Source organism: Tenrec ecaudatus, chromosome 2 (assembly GCF_050624435.1).
Source record: "Tenrec ecaudatus isolate mTenEca1 chromosome 2, mTenEca1.hap1, whole genome shotgun sequence".
Taxonomy (NCBI): Eukaryota; Metazoa; Chordata; class Mammalia; order Afrosoricida; family Tenrecidae; genus Tenrec; species Tenrec ecaudatus.
Genome location: NC_134531.1, coordinates 49,976,908 through 50,000,921, shown reverse-complemented (window position 1 = coordinate 50,000,921; position 24,014 = coordinate 49,976,908). Strand labels below are relative to the sequence as shown.

The 24,014-nt window shown below is 46.4% G+C and overlaps 2 protein-coding genes across 4 annotated transcripts in view; both read left to right on the top strand.

Annotated features, from left to right (window-relative positions):
• ARL15 (ARF like GTPase 15) overlaps nucleotides 1–24,014 on the top strand; it is a 495,300-nt gene that overhangs the window by 70,459 nt on the left and 400,827 nt on the right. The gene's annotated exons all lie outside the window — the stretch shown is intronic.
• LOC142440776 (small ribosomal subunit protein eS27-like) lies at nucleotides 11,379–11,649 on the top strand. The gene has a single exon (XM_075543018.1). The coding sequence runs from the start codon at nucleotides 11,379–11,381 to the stop codon at nucleotides 11,631–11,633; it is 255 nt and encodes an 84-aa protein (XP_075399133.1). The 3' UTR covers nucleotides 11,634–11,649.

Here is a 24,014-nt window from a genome sequence, read left to right as displayed (position 1 = left end):
CCTCCACAGATTCTTTCAGCCCACTTTAACTGGACAATGGCTGCACCATTCCTGGTAGGCTGGTCTTCTAGCCATATCTAGTCCCTCATCCTGTTTGCCAACTTTTGGCACAGCTGAGCATTTCTTCTTTAGCTTCCAAGTATTACTGTCACCGAGAATTCTCCTAATTCTTTGTGCTCATCCTCCATCTCATTCACTGACTCCTTTTCCATCATTCATCCATCCATTCAGTAAGATGCCCTGTTGGTGCTGTGGGTAAGCATTGCATGGCTAACCTTGAAGCTGGCAGTTCAAACCAAGCAGCTGCTTTTAAGGGAGAAAGATAAGACTACAGCTTCAGAAACCCTAAGCAGGGTCACGATGAATTGGAATTGACTCTAGAGCAGTAGATTTGAGGATTCTGTAAGGATAGCCAAATCCCCGATGCTCTAGACTTGGCTTTTTCTACACATTCTGACTCCAGGTGTGAGTTAACTATTTTCATGATTTGTTTCCTTTGAGCAGTTTTAAGTTACAGTTACCAACCAGTTCAAAGCACTACCAATTCAAGAGATAAGCAAGGAAAACCCGTTGCTTTTGAGGAGTTCAACAAATATTTACAGAGTCCTACTATGTGTCACATACTGTTTGAACCAGTCATTCAAAACCCTTTCCATTATTCTCTCTACTCTTCAGAGAAGATGAAGGGGTGGGAGAAGGCCACGCAGACAATAGCAGGATGTTCTTAGGTAGATGAGATAGTTAATGTTTATTGTGCCTTCCTGGCCAATAAACGTGGGGTTAATTGAAGGGCGGAGAGATAAATGGCTCGGTTAGCTTCGCCTTTCAAGTTCCCGGGTCTCTTGCTTTGTGGTCGGACCAGGGCACAGCTGCCTTAAGCCAGTGCCCTGCTTCAGCTGGCAAGGCTCACTTCCTGCAAGAAATCTCCAAGGAGAAGCCGCATGGACCTACCACTATGCAGCCCTGGGTGCTGGAGCAGCCGCGTGGAGACCCCTGCCAGCGCTAAGATGCTTACACATTCACTGATTCAGTGTTCCTCCTGCAGTTGGCATCATAGTGTGTGTTTTGTGAGATGGAGGAGGACTTTGTGGATTGGTGTCAGACATATGGGTTAATGAGTTAGTGTTGGACTTGTGGGCTTTGGCAGCGCTGGGTTGGGATGTTTTCTTGATGTGCACTTAACCTTTATATCAAGTTCTCTCTTATACATGAGATTCTGTGGCTCTCTGTATCTAAAGTACCCAGACTAACACAGTACACAGGAGCAGCAATGCGGTGCTCCGAAGTGGGAGCACATCTGTTGAGGGGGTGCAGGCAGGCAGGAGGCCACACGTAGCTGGACTAGAGCAAGCCAGGGGAAGAGAGGCCAGCGTGGGAGGTAGGTGTGGTGGGAGGGGAAGAGTGGGTGGCTGGGGGTGACAGCAAATGGTCTGTTCTCCTGTTGCTCATTGTAAGGAGTTTCCCTTGTGTCATAAGATGGGAACCGGTCTTTGAAAACAAAACAAAGCTTTTCTCATTTCTTGAACTCATCTTGTGACTTTTTCTTTCTTTCTACTGACACAGTAGGTTGCTTCCAGAGTGCAGTAGCTTCAGTTAGAAGAGGAAGTATTTATAACAGACACACGGAGTTGCTGTGGGTTTGAGATTAAGCGTATTTGACGGTAGCTGTGAAAACAGCAAAAGGAATAGTGAAAGTCATGGCTAGGTGGGCAAGCCACCAGTGACCAGTGAAAAGTTAAGGTACTAAGGACTAAGGCCAGGCTTGTACCAGGCGCCATGGAAGTAACGAGAGGGAGCTGGGAGGTTTTGCTTTCCCCAGGAGGGAGGGGAGCTGGTCCAGCTGGCGGGAGTGGGAAGAGAAAAGGCAGGATCAGAAAAGCTATCAGGGTGGCGATGAGGCGGCCCGTCCATCATTGCAGCAAGGGCCTGTTGTGTGTCTGCCCCCTCCAGAACGTAAACGATCTTCTGAAGGGGTAAGAATCACGGAATACTTTTCAGGCAGAACGTGCTTCTCAGTGTTTAAGAGGTTATTCTAGTAATGCTGTAGATAATGTACATGGGAGGAGGTTGAGCATAATTTGTCTAGTCAGTAAAAAGTTATATGCTTGGTTCTTTTCTAGGGAAAGTTTTTAGGCAATTAAAATTTCTATAATAATATTAGGAGTGGAAGGGAAGTGAGTAATTTTTACTATGTTGCAATTGAGTTTTTCTTTTGTTATCACTGCATATTCTTTCCATTACTTTTCCCCAGGGTGCTTCACAAAGTTTCTGACAAAATGGAATGAAAAGATAATGGAATTTTTCCATGACCGCTTTGCAGTAACCTCTCATAGTGCTAGCTTATTTAAATACCAGACCAACATCTATCACAATGTGAGATGCGCGTGCGTGCACACACACACACACACACTCACACACAGTCAGCAAAGTATTTTGTTAAAGGAGATCTCATGCCCCAATACAGACCATTGACTGAAGGTACTGTACATACTTGTGTATAAGCCGAGTTTTCCAGCACTTTTTTAATGCAGTTTTTGTGGTAACATTAGATGCCTCGGCTGATAGTCGGTTCGGCTTATACTCGAGAATATATGGTATTTTGTGTTTTTCAGTGTGGTCTTAATGCAGTGGGGTTCTTTGTAGAGCTGGTGTCTCTCTCAAGCTAACAATGCCTTCTCTGGCTGATGGGGGTTCCTCATATAGTCCACATGAGGTGAAATGAGGGTCTAAACCATAGACGCCCAAATTTATTTGTCCTACAACCTCCCTTTCAGAAAAAAATTTCCCAGTGTCCCCCAAACAGTTAAAAACTTGTACTATATCCCACAATCCAGGATAAAGTATAGGCCCCTCCCGGGGGTGGGGAGTGGTAGTGCCCAACTTGGAGAACATGGGTTTGAACTAAGAAACGGTAGATGGGTGGATCTGAGCAAGGTTGAGGACTAGACTCAGCAGAGCCGAAGGGGAAGGCATGGTTTAGAGAGAAGGCCCAGTGTTTAGACTTGGAGCTGGAGGATGATATTGTAACCAAGATTGAAATCAGGAGATGGAATGGGTTTAGAGCTCCTGGTGTATGGGGGAAGAATAAAGAAAAATGTTCTGAGGTGTTAATGATAGAGATTTGGTTTCTGGACTCACTTGACTCATTCATTTGTGTGGTCCAGAACAAAAGATTTCTTGAGTTCCACTACTTACTATTTCTTCTGGAAAATTAGTTCCTCTTAACCTTAGTGTTCTAGAAAAAGCAGAAAAAAGCCTACCTCTGTTTGGGTGTTTTCAGGATGAGAGGGGCTGATACTGTATACGTAAAACCCATATTCATATAGTGTCTTGCTTAGTTTCTCTGTAAATATTCCTAACCCACGCTGGGCCCAGTGGTGCGTTTCTGCTCCTAGAAAGCTGGGCTCTTTGTATCCACCCTACTCTCTCCCCAGTTTGCTCCAGGTAGCACTTTGCCGTGTGATCTCCATTTGCTGCTGCAACTTAAGAAAAATTGCTGGTCTTTGGTTTTTCCATAGAGTGAAGGGCGGGAGTCATGACTTTCCAGCTCTTTGTATGCTGACCTGGAAACCAGAAGTCCATATACCCAGTCAGTCTCTCTCTCTGTCTCTTTGTCTCTCTGACACACTCTCTCTCTTCTCGGCAGGGCCGGTGGGAATTTTTGGTAATTAAGACTGAAGAAGATGGATTAAGAACCTGACTTTAAGAATGGATAAGGAATGAGAGTTATTAAAGGAAATTATATAGAGGAAGAATGGATAGGTTGGGGGGATGCTTTTTTGAAAGGATTTTATTTTTAGACACGTTCATGTGATTTGGGTGAAAGTTGAGCGAGCATGTCGGTTCTCTGTTCAGGCACCCCTTGTTTCAGACTTTGATTGCGACCCCAGCTGTCAGGCGCTCTCTTCTTTCTCCCTCCCTACGCCTGGCCAGTCAGCCAGCCAGCCAGTCCCCCCTGTGGGTTTCCCATCTCCATCCATCCTGCGTGCTGATCCCTGCAGGGCAAGATTTGTGAAAGGAAACATTGAAGTCTCTTTCTCCAAGCAGGGTTATTAAATTTGTTTTATACCCCCAAATGCTATTTAGGGCAAAAAATGAGATTAGTATTTATCTTTCCTCTGATCATCTGACTGCTTATACCCACTGCATAAGCTTTCTGGAGTAGATTTGACTTTTTTTCTTTTTCATCTCTTTTGTCTTCATTTTGCTTCTCTGAGGGTGGAAACTCTTTGAAATGACAAAACTTTTTTTTCCCTTAAAAAAAAACTCCATTGTCTTTCACATTGCCTGGTTCTGGTTTGGCTGTTTTTTTTCTTGACTGGTGAGGGCCCCACATAGGCATATAAAATGTGCCCCCCCCCCCGTAATTACATAAGTGATATCTTGGCTGGAGTCAAGGAAGGAACAGTTTCTTCTGGGTGTTGCAAGTAACGAGCTGCCTGGATCCAGGCTCCTTGGGCTGCGGCTTCTTACCTGTCAGAGCAAGGCCTGTGTGGGCGCGCTCTGTACGAGCAGTCTGTGAAGTTTATGATTACAGCATGCTTCAGTTTTCATGACATGATACATCCTTGGAAAGCCTGCCAGTGGGGTTGAGTGTCCCGAAGGCAACAGGGCATGTCCTCTTATGTTTCCTGACGAATGCGTTAGCAGTGGACGTGGCCAGAACACTGGTGATGGGCAAGACCTTCCACATGAGGGAGCGAAACTCCTGCGAAGGGAGGGCTCCTGTTTATTAAGAAATGCTGCGTGGATAGCTAGAGCCCACGCAGAGTGCTGGCTCCAGCGAAGTCTCCTCTAGACAGTTCTTAATCCCGTCAACTGTCGGGCCTCCTCCTGTGCTTGTCACCGAGGGTTTGCTTCTAATGTCCTTCGGCATGTCCTAAGGAACAGGAACTATGCTAGGGTGAATGAGAACAAGTTCCTGGGCAGATAGGACAGCCGATGCAGAAACCATTTCAAGATAATGTAATAGATGCTGAGCTAGTGGTCTGGACAAGGTGCCGGAAGGTGGTGTTGGGGCCCAGGGCAGGCAGCCTGCAGGCGCTGCTGAGGGCGCTGAGCTGTGAGGAGTGTGGTCAGTGGGACAGCACAGAGACCCACGCAGCCTGCTGCATGGACGTTGGTCATTCCAGAGGACCAAGTGCAAGACAGGACGCGCATGGAGAGGGTGGCTTTGTGGTACAGAGCATGGGCTCTGGGTTTGTCGTTCTGGGTGTGAGTCTCAGCTTCTCCCAAGGTAGTAAGTAGTTCAACACAGTGAGTTGCTTTCTCTCTGCCTCAGTGTCTTCATTTGTATGATAAGAAAACTCACTGCCATCAGGTGGATTCTGCCTCATAGGGACTTTGGGGGCAGGGTGGGGGGGTGGGGCAGAGGAGAACCGCCCCTGTGGGTTTCTGAGGCTGTCAATCTTTATGGGAGTAGAAAGCCTCATCTTTCTGCTGCTGAGTGGTCAGTAGCAGTCCCACGTGTAACCCACTCGACTACCGGGCTCCTTAGGGTGCTTTGATCAGTGATTGGCAAATGGACTCCACGCACGCGTAGCTAGCTATTGTGCTTACTGCTTTGGAAGTGTCCTGAGGGGCAATTAGCACAGAGTAAAAGCAGCTAGGGAAGCAACTTTTATTTGGTATTTGCAGTGGAGAGGAAAGAGGTGGAAACAGACTGACATGCCACCAAAGCTATGTCCGTCTGAGTTCAAAAACAATACAAGAGCGACGGCATCTACACAGAAATCCAGCGCAGGTTTGATTCTTTCCATCAATAAGCTAATTGCTAATAATAGCGTTTCCAGATATCATCGAGATAAGTTTTATTTTATTTTTAATTGATCCAACAGGCTGGAATATGGGAGGACAAAAACCCAAAGGGAAATGATAAGCAACCAAACAAGAAAATCACTCCGTGTAGTTAGTTCTCTTAGCAGTTCCTTGATCACACTGGCTCTCAACTTTCCTACTGCCGCCACCCTTTAATCCAGCTCTGTTGTGGCAACCCCCCAACCATAAAATGATTTTCGTTGCTACTTCATAACTGTCATTTTGCTACTGTTCTGAATCGGGCGACCCCTGTGAAAGGGGCGTTCGACCCACAGGTTGAGAACTGCTGATCTAAGGTCTTCATGTGCCCGTTTGCCCGACCCGGCAAACATTAGGCAGTTGATTTGTGTATCACTGCTTGGTGTTGTATGCTCACCCAAATCAGTCTTTAATGTGTGATCTTGTCTCCCATAGTCTTCAGGTAATCCTATTTTCAGATTGTGGAGAGGAATTTAAGGCTTATTTAAACAAATAAAACGATGACAACAGCAAAACCTAGAACTACCTAAAAACGTCCTTCAGTGCTACCCCACAACTGCTTGTTGTTTCTAAAATACTTTTAAAAGCTTCCTTTCTTTCCTCCCCTCCTTTGTGTCTTGGCACTTCAAAACAGAGGAAATGGGACTGTGCTTTTTCGGTTGTTGTTGTTTTGGAGTGGAGGTTCGCAGACGTCGGGGTCCTAGGGTGTGAGTCACAGGATGTCCTTCTGGGGTCCTCCCTGCCTGTGGACCCCACATCAAGGTTCTTCTGGGAAGCCTTATCCAAAACAGACTGGAAAACACAGGGCTGAACTTTTTCAAAAAGCTACACAGGAAACAGATATAAATAAGTATTCAATCGTTATTCAGTCCTAGCTACTTTCTCACACATATTTTATGATATATTAAAAAAAATGTTTCCTTGAAAAGAAACCAACCCCAGCAACCCAACTTCCTTAATTTCCATGTGACCTTTGAGAGGATTTTGTTTTCATCTTAAGTCCACCCAGGGGTGCCTTTCTTTTAGCGGCTGGCAGAGAAGAGAACAAAAGACTGCAAAACAATAATATTTCATAGCATCTGAGGGGGGGGGCATTTTAGAGCCAGTGAAGCCAAGTGGGCATTTCCATTTGCATCAAGTTATCTCCTGGGCTAGTTTGTGGTGGTGTCTGCCTGTTGCTGGGATGCTGGAAGCTATTTCCAAAACCAGCAGGATCCCCCATGGTGGCGGGGAGTCGTGGAGCTTCCAGACTAGGATAGAATAGCGAGGACAGGGCGATCCACATCTGGGAAAACAGACTACCGGCAAAGGAGCATCACCTTGCGCGGGCAGGCGCAGGCCTGGCCCGTGTTGCCTTCAGCTCTTCACAGGGTTGCTGTGAATTGCGACTGTCCTGAGGTCACCTAGCCACACAGCGCCAGCAGTTTCTGCCCATGTGTGTTTGGCATGGGTTTTGAATGCGGATCAGGTATTGCAAATAAGTAACAAATTTAGCAGCAAGTCCATCTGCAAAGGCGTTTCTCAACGGTTCGTTCATTCTCCTCACAGCCACTGCCCCTAATGCTGATAACGGTCCTCGGTTGCCCGCCCTCCTCCCATGTATTTTAATACCATTGCTGTACTGCGTATCGCTTAATGTGTGTGCCTGTCAACTGCCTTCGAGACCTGATGATTTCTACTCACCAGGGCCCTGTGGGACACAGTAGACTGCCCCTTGGGTACCCGAGGCTCTAAATCTTTAGAGGAGCAGAGAATTCTCCTCCCCGCCATCTCTTCCCCTGGCCATAGACTTGCTGGTACATTCAAGCTGCTGACCTTGTGGGGGTGGTTGATGCATGGCGACCCCACGGCTAAGCCCGGTCCTGTGCCATCCACATGCCCAGTTCCAGTTCTCATGTTTGAACCCATGCCTGTAGCCATTATGTCTGTCCATCTTGTTGATGCCTCTTTTCCGCTGCTCCGCTACTTTAGCATGCACGATGTCGTGCAGGGATTGCTCTCTCCTGAGATGTCTAAAGTACTTGAGACGAAGTCTGGCCATCCTTGCCTCTAAAGGATGCTGGCTGAACTTCTTCCAAAGCAGATTTGTTTGTTCTTTTGGCAGTGCCCGGTACTTTGAGTATTCTTTGCCAACAACATACTTTCAAATGCATTTGTTTTTCTTTGGTCTTCCTTATTCAGGACCCAACTTTCACAATGCGTACGAGGCAGTGGACCATACCATGGCTTGGGTCTGTCGCCCCTAAGTCCTCACAGTAACACTTTTGCTTTTCAACACTTTAGCGAGGTCTTGTGTAGCAGATTTACCCAGTGCCGGCCATTGCTTGATCTCTTGGCTGCTGCATCCACGAGCATTGACTGGATCCATGCACGGTGAAATCCTTGGAGCACTGACTGTGGATCCATGCACGGTGAAATCCTTGGAGCACTGACTGGATCTATGCACGGTGAAATCCTTGAAGCATTGACTGTGGATCCATGCGTGGTGAAATCCTTGGAGCACTGACTGTGGATCCATGCATGGTGAAAACCTTGAAGCATTGACTGTGGATCCATGCACAGTGAAATCCTTGGAGCACTGATTGGATCCATGCACGGTGAAATCCTTGAAACACTGACTGTGGATCTATGCATGGTGAAATCCTTGGAGCACTGACTGTGGATCTATGCACGGTGAAATCCTTGAAGCATTGACTGTGGATCCATGCACGGTGAAATCCTTGAAGCATTGACTATGGATCCATGCACGGTGAAATCCTTGGAGCACTGATTGTGGATCTATGCACGGTGAAATCCTTGGAGCACTGACTGTGGATCCATGCACGGTGAAATCCTTGAAGCATTGACTATGGATCCATGCACGGTGAAATCCTTGGAGCACTGACTGTGGATCCATGCACGGTGAAATCCTTGACAACTTCGGTCTTTTCTCTATTTCTCAAGGCCTCCTTCCTTTCATTGTGCAAGGTTGTGTCATCTGCACTTCGCAGGTTGGTAATAAGCCTCTTGCCTCATTCTTCATCTAATCCTGTTTCTCCAATGACTTGCTCAGCATCCAGATTAAATACAGATGGTGATAGGGGGAAACCCTGACAGGCATCTTGCTTGACTTTAAACCGTGCGGTGTATCTGGCTTCTGTTGGCACATCTGCCTCTTTGTCACGCACAGGCTCCGCGTGGTTAGCAGCACCGTGTGTCCTCTCTGCCTCCCCGGCTCCCTGAAATGTGCCTGGAGCTGTATTTAATAGAAACCACAAAATACGGGTTCTTTTCTACCCGAGATCCTTTTTCTTCCCATCTTAGGGGCAATATTATCTCAACCCAAAACGCATGCTTTGAAAAGAGAAAACTTGTTAAAATACTGACGATTTCAGTCATTTTTAAGCTATATGATATTTGCCCCAGTGCATTTTCTTCTGAGCAGTGAAGCGTTGGAACCAGAATTGTACAGGACTCCGTACCCTATCCCCACCCCAGTCTTTCCCCCTTTGACAAGGAGTCGTCTTATCTTACCACTTTTCTATGCTTTGTTTCAGTGAAAAAGATTTGAGGTTTTCTTTCCTGCAAGTTCCAGCATTTTCAGGTTTTTACTGCGTCCTGTTAGGCTGTTGGTGAACTTTTGCACACCAGATTAGATTCTCATGTAACATTATCATCTCTACATATTGTTCCGTGACACTGGTTACATTTTTTTTCACAATGTGTCAGTATTCCCAGATCCATTCTGATTGTTCTGTTTCCATGATATCTAGCTTCCTGCCCAACCCCCCCCCCCCCCCCCACTTGCCTTCTCATCTCTGGTCTGGGATAAATGTTTACCATTGGCTTATAGTTAGATGGTTATTTACAGGAACACAGTGCTCTCAGGTCATATTATTGATTTTAGGAGCCAATTTGTCATGTGATTGAAAGGTGATCTCCAGGAATGGTTTGAGCTTCCAGTTGAAACGCTGTTCCAGGGCGAGGGGCTCAGGGATTCCTTACTTTCTGCCAGTTCCAGTTGCTGCTCCTCCCACGTTCAGACCCGCAAGATTTCCTTAACGTTCAGAGGATGGTCCAGAGTTTGTTTGTACCCATCGATGGTCAGACCTACTTGTATTTTTAACTCGGCTCACTTCTAATGTAGGGGAGATCATTTTAGTGTTCATCTCTTGATTTTATTTGTATGCACTGATGGTCATTTAGCAAACATTTTCTGCACACGGCCCTTTGCTAGGCAACGAAGATACCAGGTGAGTCCCAGTGCCAGAGTGGTTGTGGGCTGAGAGGTTGGCAATTGAGCTCACTCGATATTTCCTCCGGAGAGAGAACGAGTAATTTGCTTCCAGAAAAATAACAGCATAGAAAAATATACTCTACCATATGGGTTTGTAATGAGTTGAAATGGACCCTGTGACACCTACCAGTAGCAGCAGCAGCAGAGATACCCAGAAGTCCATGACATGCACCTTGACCTCAAAGCCCTTGCGACCTTCTGGGGCGAAATAAACACAGACAAGTGGAACCACCGTCTCACAGAGTTTTAAATAGCAGCCCAGGACCAAACTGAATAGGGGGCATGTGATACATTGCCAAATCAGAGTGAGTACAAAGAATAAGGGCACGATGGTCAAGCCAGGGTTGTTGAAACACAGGAAGCCCCGGACCTGGTCAGCTTCGGAGTGGAAATGTGATTAGGAGGAGGGGTGAGGTCTGACAAAGGCAGGAATAGCCAAGCTTTGTAGTGGGGAGGAAGTCAGTGTGATTGTACTGGAGGGTTTGCATGGGACGGGTATGGAAGTTATGGATGGAAAAAATATATATATTAGGGAGGGACAGATTGAGCATCAAGTTTTCTGTGTGATCACCTCCATTACCTGTACAATTTCACTTTGCCATGTCATTGTAATAGTCCCCCCACCACATGAAGATGGTGGGGGGTCATTAAAGTATTCCCTGACCGGTCGTTTTAGGTCCAGATGTGTGTGTGTGTGTGTGTGTGTGTCGTTTTAGGTCCAGATGTGTGTGTGTGTGTGTGTGTGTGTGTGAGAGAGAGAGAGAGAGAGAGAGAGAGAGAGAGAGAGAGAGAGAGAGCTGGATTTAAAAGAAGAAGAAAGAGAAAACAGGTGGTGAAAGTGATCAAGTTTGTCTCTCTACCTGGTCTTTGGGCGCCGCGTCGGGAGATGAGAGTAGGGTCAGGAATAAGGTTCTCTGAGGTTGGGGTGGGGCTGGGGCAGCTGTTGGCCGGTGCTGTGAACTGAGATATAGAGAATGTTTGAGGAGCATGCTTGAGGGAGCTGCGTTTTTAATGTGCCCATGGCACAGTGCGACACACGTGGAGCTGTACCACAGGTCTCCGACACCCTCCGGGGCAGTTCTCCTCTGCCTTGTAGGGTTGCTAGGAGTCGGAATGGAATTGATGGGAGTGAGATGTTTTAGATGTGAGGGCTGAAGGAGCCTGATGTCATTAAATCCTCGGTTGCCTCATGTGCATGCAGAAGCTGAACCCTGAAAGGAGAAGACGGGAGAATGGTGCATTTGAATTGTGGGGTTGGCAAAGAATATTGATATGCCTTTCCGGCGCTGACGACTGCTCGGCGATCATGCCTCTCTCAAAGGATCTCCTTCACCTCTCTCCCGAAGAGGAGAAGAGAAAACACAAGAAGAAGCGCCTGGTGCAGAGCCCCAATTCCTACTTCATGGATGTCAAATGCCCAGGATGCTATAAAATCACCACGGTCTTCAGCCATGCACAAACAGTAGTTTTGTGTGTTGGCTGCTCTACTGTCCTCTGTCAGCCTACAGGAGGAAAAGCAAGGCTCACAGAAGGATGCTCCTTCAGACAGAAGCAGCACTAAAAGGCCCGGAGTCGAGATGAGTAGGAAGCCATTCTAATAAACCCATTTTGGATAAAAAAAAAAGAAAAGAATATTGACTACACTGTAGACTGCCAGAAGAATAAACAGATCAGTCCTAAGAGAAACACAAATGAATGAATGACCCTCAAAAGTGAGGGTGTCAAGATTCATCTCCCTCATTTTGGACACATGACCAGAAATACCAATTTCTTGAGACAGACCATGTGTTGGGCCAAGTTGACTAGAGAAACAAATCCAGGGACACTCATATACATGTGTACGAGAGAGCGTCCTATTAAGAAGTAATTATATATCAAGCAAACATCCCAGCCCACATCAAACATCCCAGCCAAACATCCCAGCCACATACGTCCAGTGCTGGCTCTTCAGTCTGACACTCGTCCGTCAGTTCCCCTTTAGACTCCCGCAGCCACATGCAATGATGCAGAATGCAGGAGCATCACGGGCCAGTGGGTGAAAGTCTTGTGGATCCAATAGCATTGGCAGCATGTCAGGACTCTGGCAGCACCCAGAGTGGCTCTTCACCAGGAAGGTGAGGGCATAGAGAGAGTGTGGGAGGTCCTCAGGACCCTCCTTAAGAGAAGGCCGCACCCACAAGGAGACATCATCAGGCGGTGCCTGATTGACAGGCTAGACTTCAACCCAGACACTCTATTGAACACGTTAACCCGAAATTATCTAACTACCACAAATACTGCTTGGTCAAGTGGAAGGTCAGTGAAAATGAGGGAAACCTGTAAGGTAGTGGATTGACACAAAACTAAAAATCTTACACTAAAACTTACCCAAATCATGGAAGTAACATTTCGTTCAGTTTTTCCAAAGGTCACCCTGACCTGGCAGCAACTAACATCACCACCAATACCATTTGCAGACATGTTGAGTTTGCTGTGTTCATGGGATGCGCGTGTGGGCGTATCGGCAGCCAGAAGCTTGGGGAAGAGGGCAGAGCTGGGAAAAGGGACCTGAGAGTGTCTGCTCTCCGAGCACGGATAAATGGAGCAAATCGATGAGCTCACCGGAGGGAGGATGTGGATGAGAAGAACTGGGGGACAGAGGAGACCTGGGTTCCCTGTCATGATTTAATGGAGGGTTGAGAGGACAGGCTGGATCATAGTTCTGGTTGGATGGTTGTTAATCCAGCCGCCAGAATTCCCACGCATGACCCCTCATGTGTACAAACAGAACTGCTCCGTAGGATTTTCAAAGCTGTGACCTTTCAAAAAGTGATTGCCAGTCCGTCTTCCAAGTCTTTAGGGGGTTTGAACTGTCAACTTTTTGGCCACTCTTTGAGTGACCACTTAACTACTTGTGCTTCCCAAGGAATTGGGGGGCAACTAGTTTAGATTTCACTTAGGTTAAGTGGATGAATGATATCACTACTAATTATGCTGTTTAAATCGGAGCTCAATTGTATCTATTCAGCACCTGGGATCCTATGTCCTCTTAGCCAGCCCAGGGCTTTCAGAAATTTTAAAGAAGTGGCCTTTTATCTCTGTAGGAATTATGGGATCATTACTCGTTTCTGTCTGCCCTGGTTTGTGAGCTCCTGAACACTGGTTTCAAGTCTTAGCACGTGTGCTCAGAATATGCGTGTGTAACCAAACCATCAGGGTCAAATGCAGCCGAAAAACCCAAGGGAAGAATGACTGAGGATAAGATTGGGCTACTCAGTAGTCCAATTTCAGATTAGTGAAAAGAGCTAGGGTGGAGGTGGGGGCGTGGACAGGGTAAAGGGAGATTCCAGAGGAGGCAATTCTACACCCTTGTTTGTAAAGTTCACCTGAGGGAAGTCCTTTAGTGTTCACAAAAAGAACAGTAGGATTGTATGAAGGTGGCACTTGGTCTTTTCCGTACAGTGCAGCTTGTTAGCAATCCTGTAAGCGTCTTAAATTTGAATGAGTGTAAAGTAAGAAGATTTGGCTTAGGCAGCGGCCCCTCTAAGAATTCTTAAACTTTCTAGGACACATCTAAGGTTTCTGGGCCACTGTTGTGACTTAAGGGATTAAGACACTGAAATCTATCGCGTACACTTCCTCTGGGTGGATTGAAAAAACAAAGTACTGACAATGGGTTGCAGTTGGTGCTAACCTGGTTAACACAGGAATGGGTTCTGTCATGCTCCCAAAGGGCCTCACGTGGTGGCCTGGAGGACGTCTTCCGTTCCAGCCCTCCTTGCTCAGAGGAGTGCTTAAGCCCAGAGGCCTGCTCTTGTCACTTGGAGCCCAGCTAGAGTGTTCTTAAAAGAGTGCAATGCTGAAGGCAGAGATTTCTCTCTAATTGAGCGCACCTGTTGTCTACAGTCCAGGAAGCCTGGTAGCATCATGGTGATGTGGTGGGTTGCTAACCTCACAGTCGGTAGTTCTAAACCAGGGGTCTTCAAAGTTTTTAAATGGGGCCAGAACAAATTCCTACGCACACTGCACATACCTTATTTTGAAGTAAAAAAAACAAACTGGGCAAAAACACCCTGCGGGCTGGATAAATGTCCTTGGCGGGCCGCATGTGGCCTGCGGGCCGTAGTTTGAGGACGCTTGTTAAACCATCAGCCCTCCTAAGGAGAAGCGGGAGTTTTTCACTCCCATAAAGTTACAAGTCTTGGAAACCCACTGGAACAGTTTAGCCTTCTTTCTATAGGGTTGCTATGAGTTGGCATTAATTTGATGGTAGTGAGCTTAATTTCCTTCTTTCTTTTTAAATTATTGTTTGCATTGACAAGCATTGGACTGCTAACCTCAAGGTTGGTAGTTTAAGCCCACCAGTCACTCCTCAGGAGAAAGATGAGACTGTCTGCTGCCATGTAGACTTCTGATTTTGGAAACCCTTTTTAGGGTTGCTATGAGCTGGAAAAAGGCGCCCTAGTTGCATAGTGTGCTACGTGTTGTGGTACTAACCCCAAAGTCAACGGTTCAAACCCATCAACTGTTGTTGGGGGAAAAGATTAAGCTACCCCCCCCTATAAAGATCTATGGCCTCAGAAACCCCGAGGGGGCACTTCTGCTCTGTCCTGTCGGGTTGCTGTGTGTGAGAGCTGGTCTGTGGCTGAGAGGATGAGTCCGAATTGACTTGACGGCAGTGGTTTTGGTTTTGAGTTTGCTGTTAAGACTTACCAAGGATATTTTAGGCTTAAAGTATAAAGATTATTTCAGGGAAATAGTCTCAGGGGTTCACCTAGCTTTTATGGCTCCAGAAAATTGAGTCCAGGAGAATTTGAAAAGTTTTGTCCAGAAGTCTTCTATAAAGTCTTTGCTCAAAGCATTCAGTAATGGTAGCCAGGCACGGTCCATATCTGCTCTCGTGACAAATGAGTCATTTTAATGGAGGCAATTAGCCGGATATTCCGTTTCTTCTTCTTCTTGACTCTCCTTCTTCCTCTGGTGTTCCTGGGGAATAGAAATCAATGCTAGCCCCCACGTGGTTCACTGCAAGTGTTTAAATCCTCAGGTCCTGTGCAGGGAACTAAGGAGGTGTGATGAAACCATGACCCTATACCTCCGAAGACATCCAATGCCCCAAGGGGCTTCGTTACTTATGAGCAGTCTCAGCTAGTCTCATAAGTGTGGCTATTATATATATATATAATAAGGATTTAAAAATATCTATCGCTCAGTAGTTTCCAGTTAATTTTGAAAGGTGTACAGCTTAGTGGCCTCAGTCATACACATTAACTGTGTAACCAGGCTCTGTGACGTCTAATGAACATTTGTCACATTTTTCCAGCCGCCTTTCTTCTTTGTTGGTGGAATGCGGGAAATCATTAATGGGGGGAAATGATGGGAAGAGACCCTGCTGGGTGGAGTTAGTACGCACTGTGCACTTGGGATCCAGAGCCCGGCAGGAGGGTCTTTGATCGAATGGCATTTCTGATGTAAAAGCCCATAACTGTCTGGTTGTAACAGGAAGTGATGGTATTGCTGCCCATTTAGATTATTTCTTAGCTTGACCTTTATTGTGTTTGATTTTGTGATCCCAACTTTTATTTTTGTTAACTTTGGGTTGTAGATAGGAGGGAATTCTTTCCCCTGATTTAGGGAGTGGTACTAAACCACATTTGTTCCCTCGGTAATTATCTATCATACTGTATAGGGATGAAGACCCTTTCTTTCTGTGAGACTGCGAGATGAGACATGAATGGGGGGTGCCTTCCTTTCATGAGGAGCCCAGGTAGCAAGGCTGGCATTCTGCAACCACCATCTGCTTCTCAGGAGAAAGATGAGGCTTTCGGCCCCCTTAAAGAGGAATGGTCTCTGAAGCTCCCAGGGGGCAGTTCCACCTTGTCCTGCAGGGGCGCTGTGAATCAGAATGGACTTGATAGCAGTGCATTTAGTTTGGTTGTGGTTCCCCCAAGGAAGGACCCCTGGTGGTACCTTGTGTTAAGCATTGCAATAGTAACAGCAAGCAGTGGCTCAAACCTACCAACTACTCTGGAGGGAGAAAGATGAGATGACTAGTCCTCCTGTGGAGATTTACAGCCTTGGGGACTCTTAAGGAGCGATTGCACTCTGTTCTATAGGGCGGTGGGTTTGTTCACGAATGATCTTGGACATGAAAAATTTCATGAAGATTTGTGTCACTGCTCGTGCCACCAGCCAATGTACTTTCTCAGATACTTATATGTAGACTCAGCTTGCTTCTTACTATGAACAGTGTAGATATATGGAGAAGAGTTTATTTTTGGAAATTCCCTGGAAAATTATGAGATATGGATGAAATTGTTTTCTCTTATAAAATGATATTTCAGAGCATTTAAATCTGGTTCTGATTCTGAAAAAAAAGTTTAAAAATAAATCGGGTTTGTCATTTTGTGGGCACCCAGGCCAAGAGGGAAAAGAAAACTTTTCCACGATCCAGGAGCGAGAAATTTGGACCTAAACTTGGACACCTGCCCCTTGGCTGTTTTAATTTAAGTTGCTCAAATTCAAGCCTGCACTTGGCCCTCTTTTCTTTGGGCTCCTATATTTCTTAGTCTACGTGTAAGAAAATTAGTTCACTGGCATCTGATATATTTTGTTTGGCCTGCATACTGTCTCCAGTTTCGTTAAATATGTTGTCAACATTTGAGTTCAAGAAATTTCACACAAAATTTTCATTTTCTACCTTTAAAAAAAAAAATTGGGAGAGCTGGTCCCCTTGGATGCTCACACATGAGTGACTGCTACCACCTAGGGGTGAGTCTAGTATATTGTCCTGCCCTCTGCAAGAATTGGAGTTTATAGTGCTTGTGGCCTCCAGGGTTATGCAGAGGGCTGCTAGTCACAAGGTCAGTGGTTCAAATTCACTGGGCCTCTACAGTAGACAGATGTGGCTTTCTATTCCGGTAAACAGTTATAGTCTTGGAAACACAGGGCTATGGGTTGGACTCTCCTAGACAGTAGTGAATGAACTCTCCGTCTGTCTTCAATACAAGTTAATTTCAGGTTATTTTGTTTTCCATGAGTCTAATGTGTACTATATGCGCTACTAAATTATATGCATGTGAGTAGAGCTTTCTGTTCTTTCTATTTTGTATTTGAAAAGGCAATCCCCTTAATTTTTAAAAAAATAATGGATCAGATAGTAATTATTCTACATTTTTACGGGCCATATGGTCTGAGGTATAATTGCTGAGACCATACTGATCAATACTGCTGTCATATAGGAAAACATCCAAAGACAGAAACAAATGACCAGCTATGGCTGTGGGCCAATATAGCTTTATTTACAGAAACCGAGCAGGAGACTTATGTGGCCTATGGGCTCTAGGTTGGTGATCCCTACCATGGGATTTTAATATTGTCAGTGTGTCCCGGAGACGCCATGTCTTTGTACCTGCTCCCAAAATAATCGTGTGTGCACGAAGTTGATTCCAATTCAAAATGACAAAGTAGGACTGCCCCGCAGGGTTTGCTAGATAGTCATTGGCAGGCCCCCAAATTTGTCCTCCCGAGGAGCCTCTGCACAGGTTTGACGGACTGACCTTTAGAGCACCAGCTGAGCACTTAACCATGATGCTGCTAAGGCTCCTCGTGCAGAGGCGACAGCTCGGGAAACCCCACGGGGCAGAGCTGCACGTCCAGGCCGTATCAAGTCAGCCTGAGTGGGCTTATTTCAGTGGCAGACAAGAAAGACACGTAACACTTTCCTTCCAGGCACCATATAGGAGAATGCTCTCCTGTGTAGAAGACACATTTAGTGCTAAGCCTACTCAGTGTCTCCATCCTCATGGATCTCAAGTGGTACCTAGACTGTCAGAGATAGACTTACATTCCAGGCAATATTCCCAAGAAGAACGGAAAGAGTGGATAATTTCAGCTTGTCCGCTTTACATATGTTGCATTTAGACAGATAATGAGCTTTTGAGCTTTTCTTGACAATGCACCGTCACCACAGGCCGGACGCTAGGCTTGGCAGCATGCTTTCAGGCATTCTGTGAGGCCTAGTTTCTCCAAAGATACCATGACGCAGACTGGTTTCACAGAAGTGATCATTTGTATTGTGTCTAATGGCCTGTCACCAGTTTTTGAATTTTTTTGAGCCCATCTATGCTTGACAAGTGATAATATTGTATTATTGTTAATACTTAGAGCTATATTCTTATAATAAGTCATTAAAAAGGGCATACACACCCAAACCCCATAATGTTCTTGACTGGTTACTGGGGATGGGATGAGAGGACAAGTCATTTGTAGCGAGCAGACGATGGCATTTTTTGGTGACGGGAAAGACAATGGCGAATATGGGCAGAGACTGCACAGTTCATCTAACTCACCCCCATTGCGTCGATTCAGATTCCTAGCGACCGCATGGAGAGGGGAGAACTGCCCCTGTGGGTTTCTAGGACTGTCACTTTTTATGGGAGTGGAAAGCTTTGACTTTCCTGCCCCCCAGAGTGGCTGGTGGTTTTGAACTGCTGCCCAATGCATAAACTACTAGCCCACTAAAGCTCCCTCTGCACAACCAGTCCAAGGTCAAAGAAGACACTACACCAGAATAAGGGATCACTTCAATAAATGCTAAACCAAGTTATGGTACAACAACAGCAGCAAAGGCGGGGGGTTGTTTCTAGATACCATGGGAATCCGGGAAAGCCCATGTAGGGGGGCTGGGTTTGCAGGCACTGGCGCCTATGCAGGCTTGTGTGGGCTTACCGTGGGGATTCTGTGCGTTCCGTTCCAGCGGTCAAGCGACTACCCCAGGGAAGCAAGGCACGCACAGTTTTGGTTTCCCTGTGCACGGGACTTCGTTGACACAGTCCTACTGCCTGTTGTGAGAATTGCCCAAATGTGGCACCTAGGCCCGAGGTGAGCTCGTGTTGTTGGGAAACTGCCGCTCATAGCTTGCTCAACAGTGAGTTGTCACAAGCCTTTAATGGGTTAAACAATCAGCAGCATTGACGACACTAAAACTCAGCATCGAGAAAACACAGCGAAACCTAGTCCAATAAAATGAGGTACGCCTACATATGCATGTGTTTGTGTGTGGCATAAATATTCATATGCATATCTATAAACACACACACATATAATAAGCCACATGTAAAGTCTCCTCATGGATACTACCTAGATATTACCAAACACCTAGTGGGATTGATTCACTGGGTCTGATGGCTTGAGACTACAGTCTCATGGGGCAACCCGGTCAAGTTGAGGGCCAAGTACCGGGGTGCCAAGCATGCACAAGGTCAGCAGTTCAAACCCCTCTGCTTCTCCGTGGGGGAGAGGCGGGGTGTTCTTATTCCTGAATCTCAACAATCACAGACACCCCACGGGGCAGCTGTCTTCCGACCTATCTCTTCGCTAGCAGTCAGAATCAACTCACTGGGCGTGGGTTTGTTTTATGTATATATTTGTTGTTGTTCTTAAAGATAATGTTTTACTTCCTGGTTTTGGGGAGTAGTGTGTACAACTGTTGGTCCTTGCTAGTCTGGAGCAAAAAGAATGAAGAAAACCCAATACTCCAGGAAGCAACGAGTCCACCGGACTAAGAGTCCATGGGAACCACGGCCTGTGTCCAGAAGAACTTGTCTGGCTATCAACACCACCCATTCTGACCAGGTATCTAGTAGACGGTCCCAGGGAGAAGGCGGGAAGAAGGTAGAACAAAACTCAAATTCCTAAAGAAAAGAAAAGAAAACGATAGACAGACTAGGCCGGTTTACATGACCGATCCGGACTAGAGGAACTCCGGAGACTGTCGCCTGTGGAGCGTGGATCTGGACCCTCCTGGTGGTCATCGTCGAGCCGTACAACAGATTGACGTGTAAAATAAACAGTGTCGCCCAAGAATATGTGCGCCCTTCAGTAATCAACTCTGAGGTCAAGGGGTCAATATTTACCCGCCAACCAAAGAGAAGTCAAGGAGGGGTGGGTCAGGGAACCAGAACAAAAAGAATGGGCATAATGAGAACGCAGCCAGTATCGTGGAACAAGGTTTGTAACATGTCAAATGGGAACTTAATTTGCTGCGCAAATGGGCGCCCGAAACACAATGGGATTTAAAACACACATGCACATTGCTGTATTAAGATCTCCTTGAAGAATGTTTGCCGGAGGGCAGGGGCTTGATTTATGTATGAATATATTGAAAATTTTATCTTGGGAAGGTTGGCACTCTTAGCCTTATTTGGAAAGCCTTATGGAATAGAATAATAATTAGAACCCTTTATCACAGCCCAAATCTGAAAATTTGCCTAAGAAAAGACGGACAGGTAGCTGCAGGCATGACTCCCCATAGGCTCAGAAATGCAGGCTGGGCATTGCTACCCTCCTCCCCCGCTCTGCTTGATGCTGGGTCAGCCCACCAACAGGCAGGGCCTGATGGTCCAACAGCTGCCGGGCAGCTCTCTCTTTGCCTCCTGGACGTCACAGTTCCCACAAGAAATCTGTGCTCGAGTTTTCTCTGATTGTCCTGACTTCAGTTGTGTGTCTAACCATGAAGCTGGCCACCTGTGGCCAGGAGGACTCGAGACTCCGCCCACACACTGGAGGTGGAGGTGGGTGCATCCCCACTCCAGTCATATGGACGAAGGGAGTCAGAGGAAAGGCTTCTTCCTGACAAACCAAGGGCCTGTTATCAAGTGGGTAGGAGGCCTCTGCCCACCCAGAATTATCAAGTCTGTTCGTATCGGGTCCGTGCAGTGTGTGTCTGATTACGATGAGTGTGCTGTGCCGGTCATTCTCCCATGGCTGTTGACCTTACCTCTGTCTGCAGTGACCATGTGCTGGAGCTTGCGCACTGCCACTGCCCAGTTACAGTCCACGCTCCTGAAGATCCCGTCGTTTGTTAACCTCCCTCCCCCTGCCACCACTTCAGTGCCTAGCAGAAGCTTCAAAAAGATCTGGGATTTTAAAATAGTGTAAAAATCTCTTCTGTTTCCCTGGCAGCTATCTTTTTATTTCTAGCCTAACAACTTGGTTCTATAGACGAGGACGCCGAATTGCTGAAACAAACGATCACGACTCAACCCTCGTTCCAGCTCTTTGCCAGGAGGGGGAAAGCCTCCTTCACAGGCTGTCTGACTGCAACTGAAAAGAAAGAGCCATTGCCCTCAAGGCCATCCTGAGTCCTAGTGACCCGAGCACTTGGTGGGACTGCCCGCGTGGGTCTCCAAGGCTATAACTCTTTACAGGGGTGGAAAGCCTCATCTTTCTCCCACAGAGCGGCTGCTGATTTTGAACTTCTGACCTTGCACTTAGCCCACTATACTGCCAGGGCTCCTGGACCGACTGATTAAAGGAACCAAATAATCGATTATTTTCTAAAGCCAGAGAAGCCTTTAATAACTCAGAACCAATAAAACCCCTTTCATTGTCCGTCAGTGGAGGCCTGCTTGTGGCTGTGGTGCCGCACACGTGTTCGTGCTGACAGAGCAGGAAGAAAGGCAGTCTGTGTCTGAGAAGTAGCCAGTGGAAGCCTGATGGCTCCCAGCAGTGCAATCCCAGGCAGGCCCGTCATGGGGACGGCGTAGAACCAGGCGGAGGTGTATTCCATTGTGCATGGGGTCACCAGCACTGAGGAGCCCCATGGGGCTAAAAGCCACATGGAAGGTGGGGTTCCTGCTGGCTGCCTCGTCAGCCTATTTCCCTCTCCACCTGCGAAAGTGCCTGCAGCTCTCTTTAGGGCATGGCTGTTAATGCCCGTTCGTGTCTTAATGACGCCCGCGTTAGGATCAGCCACAGAAGCAAATACGGATCGAGAAAGATTGCTCTAGTTGGTCTGCAAGCTCCTTTGGTGCTGACAGGTCCTCAGAAGGGACCCTCTTAGAATGTTGACAGAAAGGACAAGTTAATACCTTTTTGTTGACTTCAAGATGTGCTCACATTTCTTCAACACCCGGAGTGTTTGCTGCAAAGCCTGTCTGCACAGGCCCCCGTTACATAAGGAAGCCGTTTAACACTGTTACGTAAGTTGTTGTGTTAAGATGACCCATGCTAATGAACTGGAGTCATGACAAAAAGCTGAGCCGTGTCTAGTGCACTGTGTTTAAGAAGTCAGTACATGATACAATAATGCTTGCTGCTATCCAGTCATGTACGGAGAGACGGGTGTTTGAGAAGCAACTTGAAAATTAAGTGATCCTGAAAAAAAGGATAAAACAAACAAAAACCCAAACCACCACCTGTGAGATAAGTATAATTATTTCCACTGTATACATGAACAAATAAAAAGACCAAAAAAAAAGTGTAGTGCCTTTTAGACTGTTCTTGCCTGGAATGCTTCATTTCCTTACAAATGTGAAGAACAGTAATGGAAGGTGATGTACCAGCAAGTGGACTCTTGGTTGCTGCTCATTTTGTAGGTTTACTTAAAAAAAAAAAAATAAAAAGAAATAAAAAGACCCGGGACGTGGAGCTTCATTAAGGAATCCCTCGGTGGAAGTGGTATTGAGGAGCCAGCGGTTGACAGTCCAGACCCACTGGAGGTTTCCTTCAAGACGGGCCTGCCTGGTGACCACTGCACACGTGGGTCACCAGTAGTGGGACCGACTGGACGCTGTCTGACAATCACAGCATGTAGTAGCAACCGTCCCCAAGTCAGGAGTTTAACGACTGTAAGTCAGTGACTCTCAACCTTCCTCAGGCTGCAACCCTTTAATACAGCTCCTCATGTTGTGGTGACCCCCAACCATAAAACTATTTTTGTTGCTCCTTCATAACTGTCACTTTGCTACTGTTAGGAATCGGGCAACCCCTGTAAAAGAGTCATTTGACACCCACAGGGGTTGTGACCCACAGGTTGAGAACCACCTCTTTAATCAAACTAACATCTAGTTGTGTGTAACTCACAGAGACCGTATAGAATTGCCCCACCTGGAATTCTGTGGCTGTACATCTTTACTGGGGTAGAAAACCTCATCTTTCTCCCATGGAGTGGCTGGTGGGGTCAACCCACTGACCTAGCAGCCTGATGTGTACACCACTGTGCCACTAGGTCTCCTGAAGACAGTTGTTAAGGTGGCCGTGTATTTATAAGATTAAACTCATATTGCTGACCTGCTTATGGTGATAGAAAAGGGCCTGATTCCAAAGGCTGATATCTGGCAATTTAATTGACAAATCTTAATTAGCTCCAAGAACTGTTAGTTTTTTCACAAGAGATGAGTCCTTTAAGAGAAAAACAATTACCATATATACTCCTATATAAGCCGAGTTTTTCAGCACATTTTAAAAGCAGTTTTTGTGGTAAAATTAGGTGCCTCAGCTGATATTCGGGTTGGCTTATCCTCAAGTATATACGGTACTTCCTGGATCTTTAAACTGAAACCCCAAGTAGCCCACAGCGGGGATGGAACACTCACAAAAGCTTTCTAAGCCTGTCAGAATCCCATTAAACGTTAAGATTGTTTTAGGCGATATGGAAGAACAGATTTCTGTTAGATGGAAAAACAAATATGGGATGGGCTTCTTAAAACAGGCCTAAAAGGCTGGTGTTGATTATTGAAAATTGTGAGGGGTGGGGCAGGATCTGAAAGGGAGATAGCTAAGACTTGATGACATTTGGACTAGTAAAGGGAAAGTATCAAGCTAGAGAAAATCGACAGTGTGGTCTTCCTGGTTTGGACGTTGGGGTAACAGTGCCCGTGAAACGTTGTCAAATCCCGGGCATTCTAAGAGAATACAACTCGATTTGTATTTGTTTTAGAAACACACGCACCACATACACACACTGTGCCCCCACTCTGTGTACCTGCTTTGCCTAAACTCAGGATGATCCAATGATGAGAAATATCAAGTGGAGAGAACCAGGAAAACAGAAGCCAGCCTGCTTTCAGAGGAACACACAGAATCCCACGACCGTGGCGCTGTCAGGGTGGGACCCAACTGCAAAGGGAGTCACATGCACAAATGACACAGAAGGCAGCAGGCAGTTTGTCATTGACGG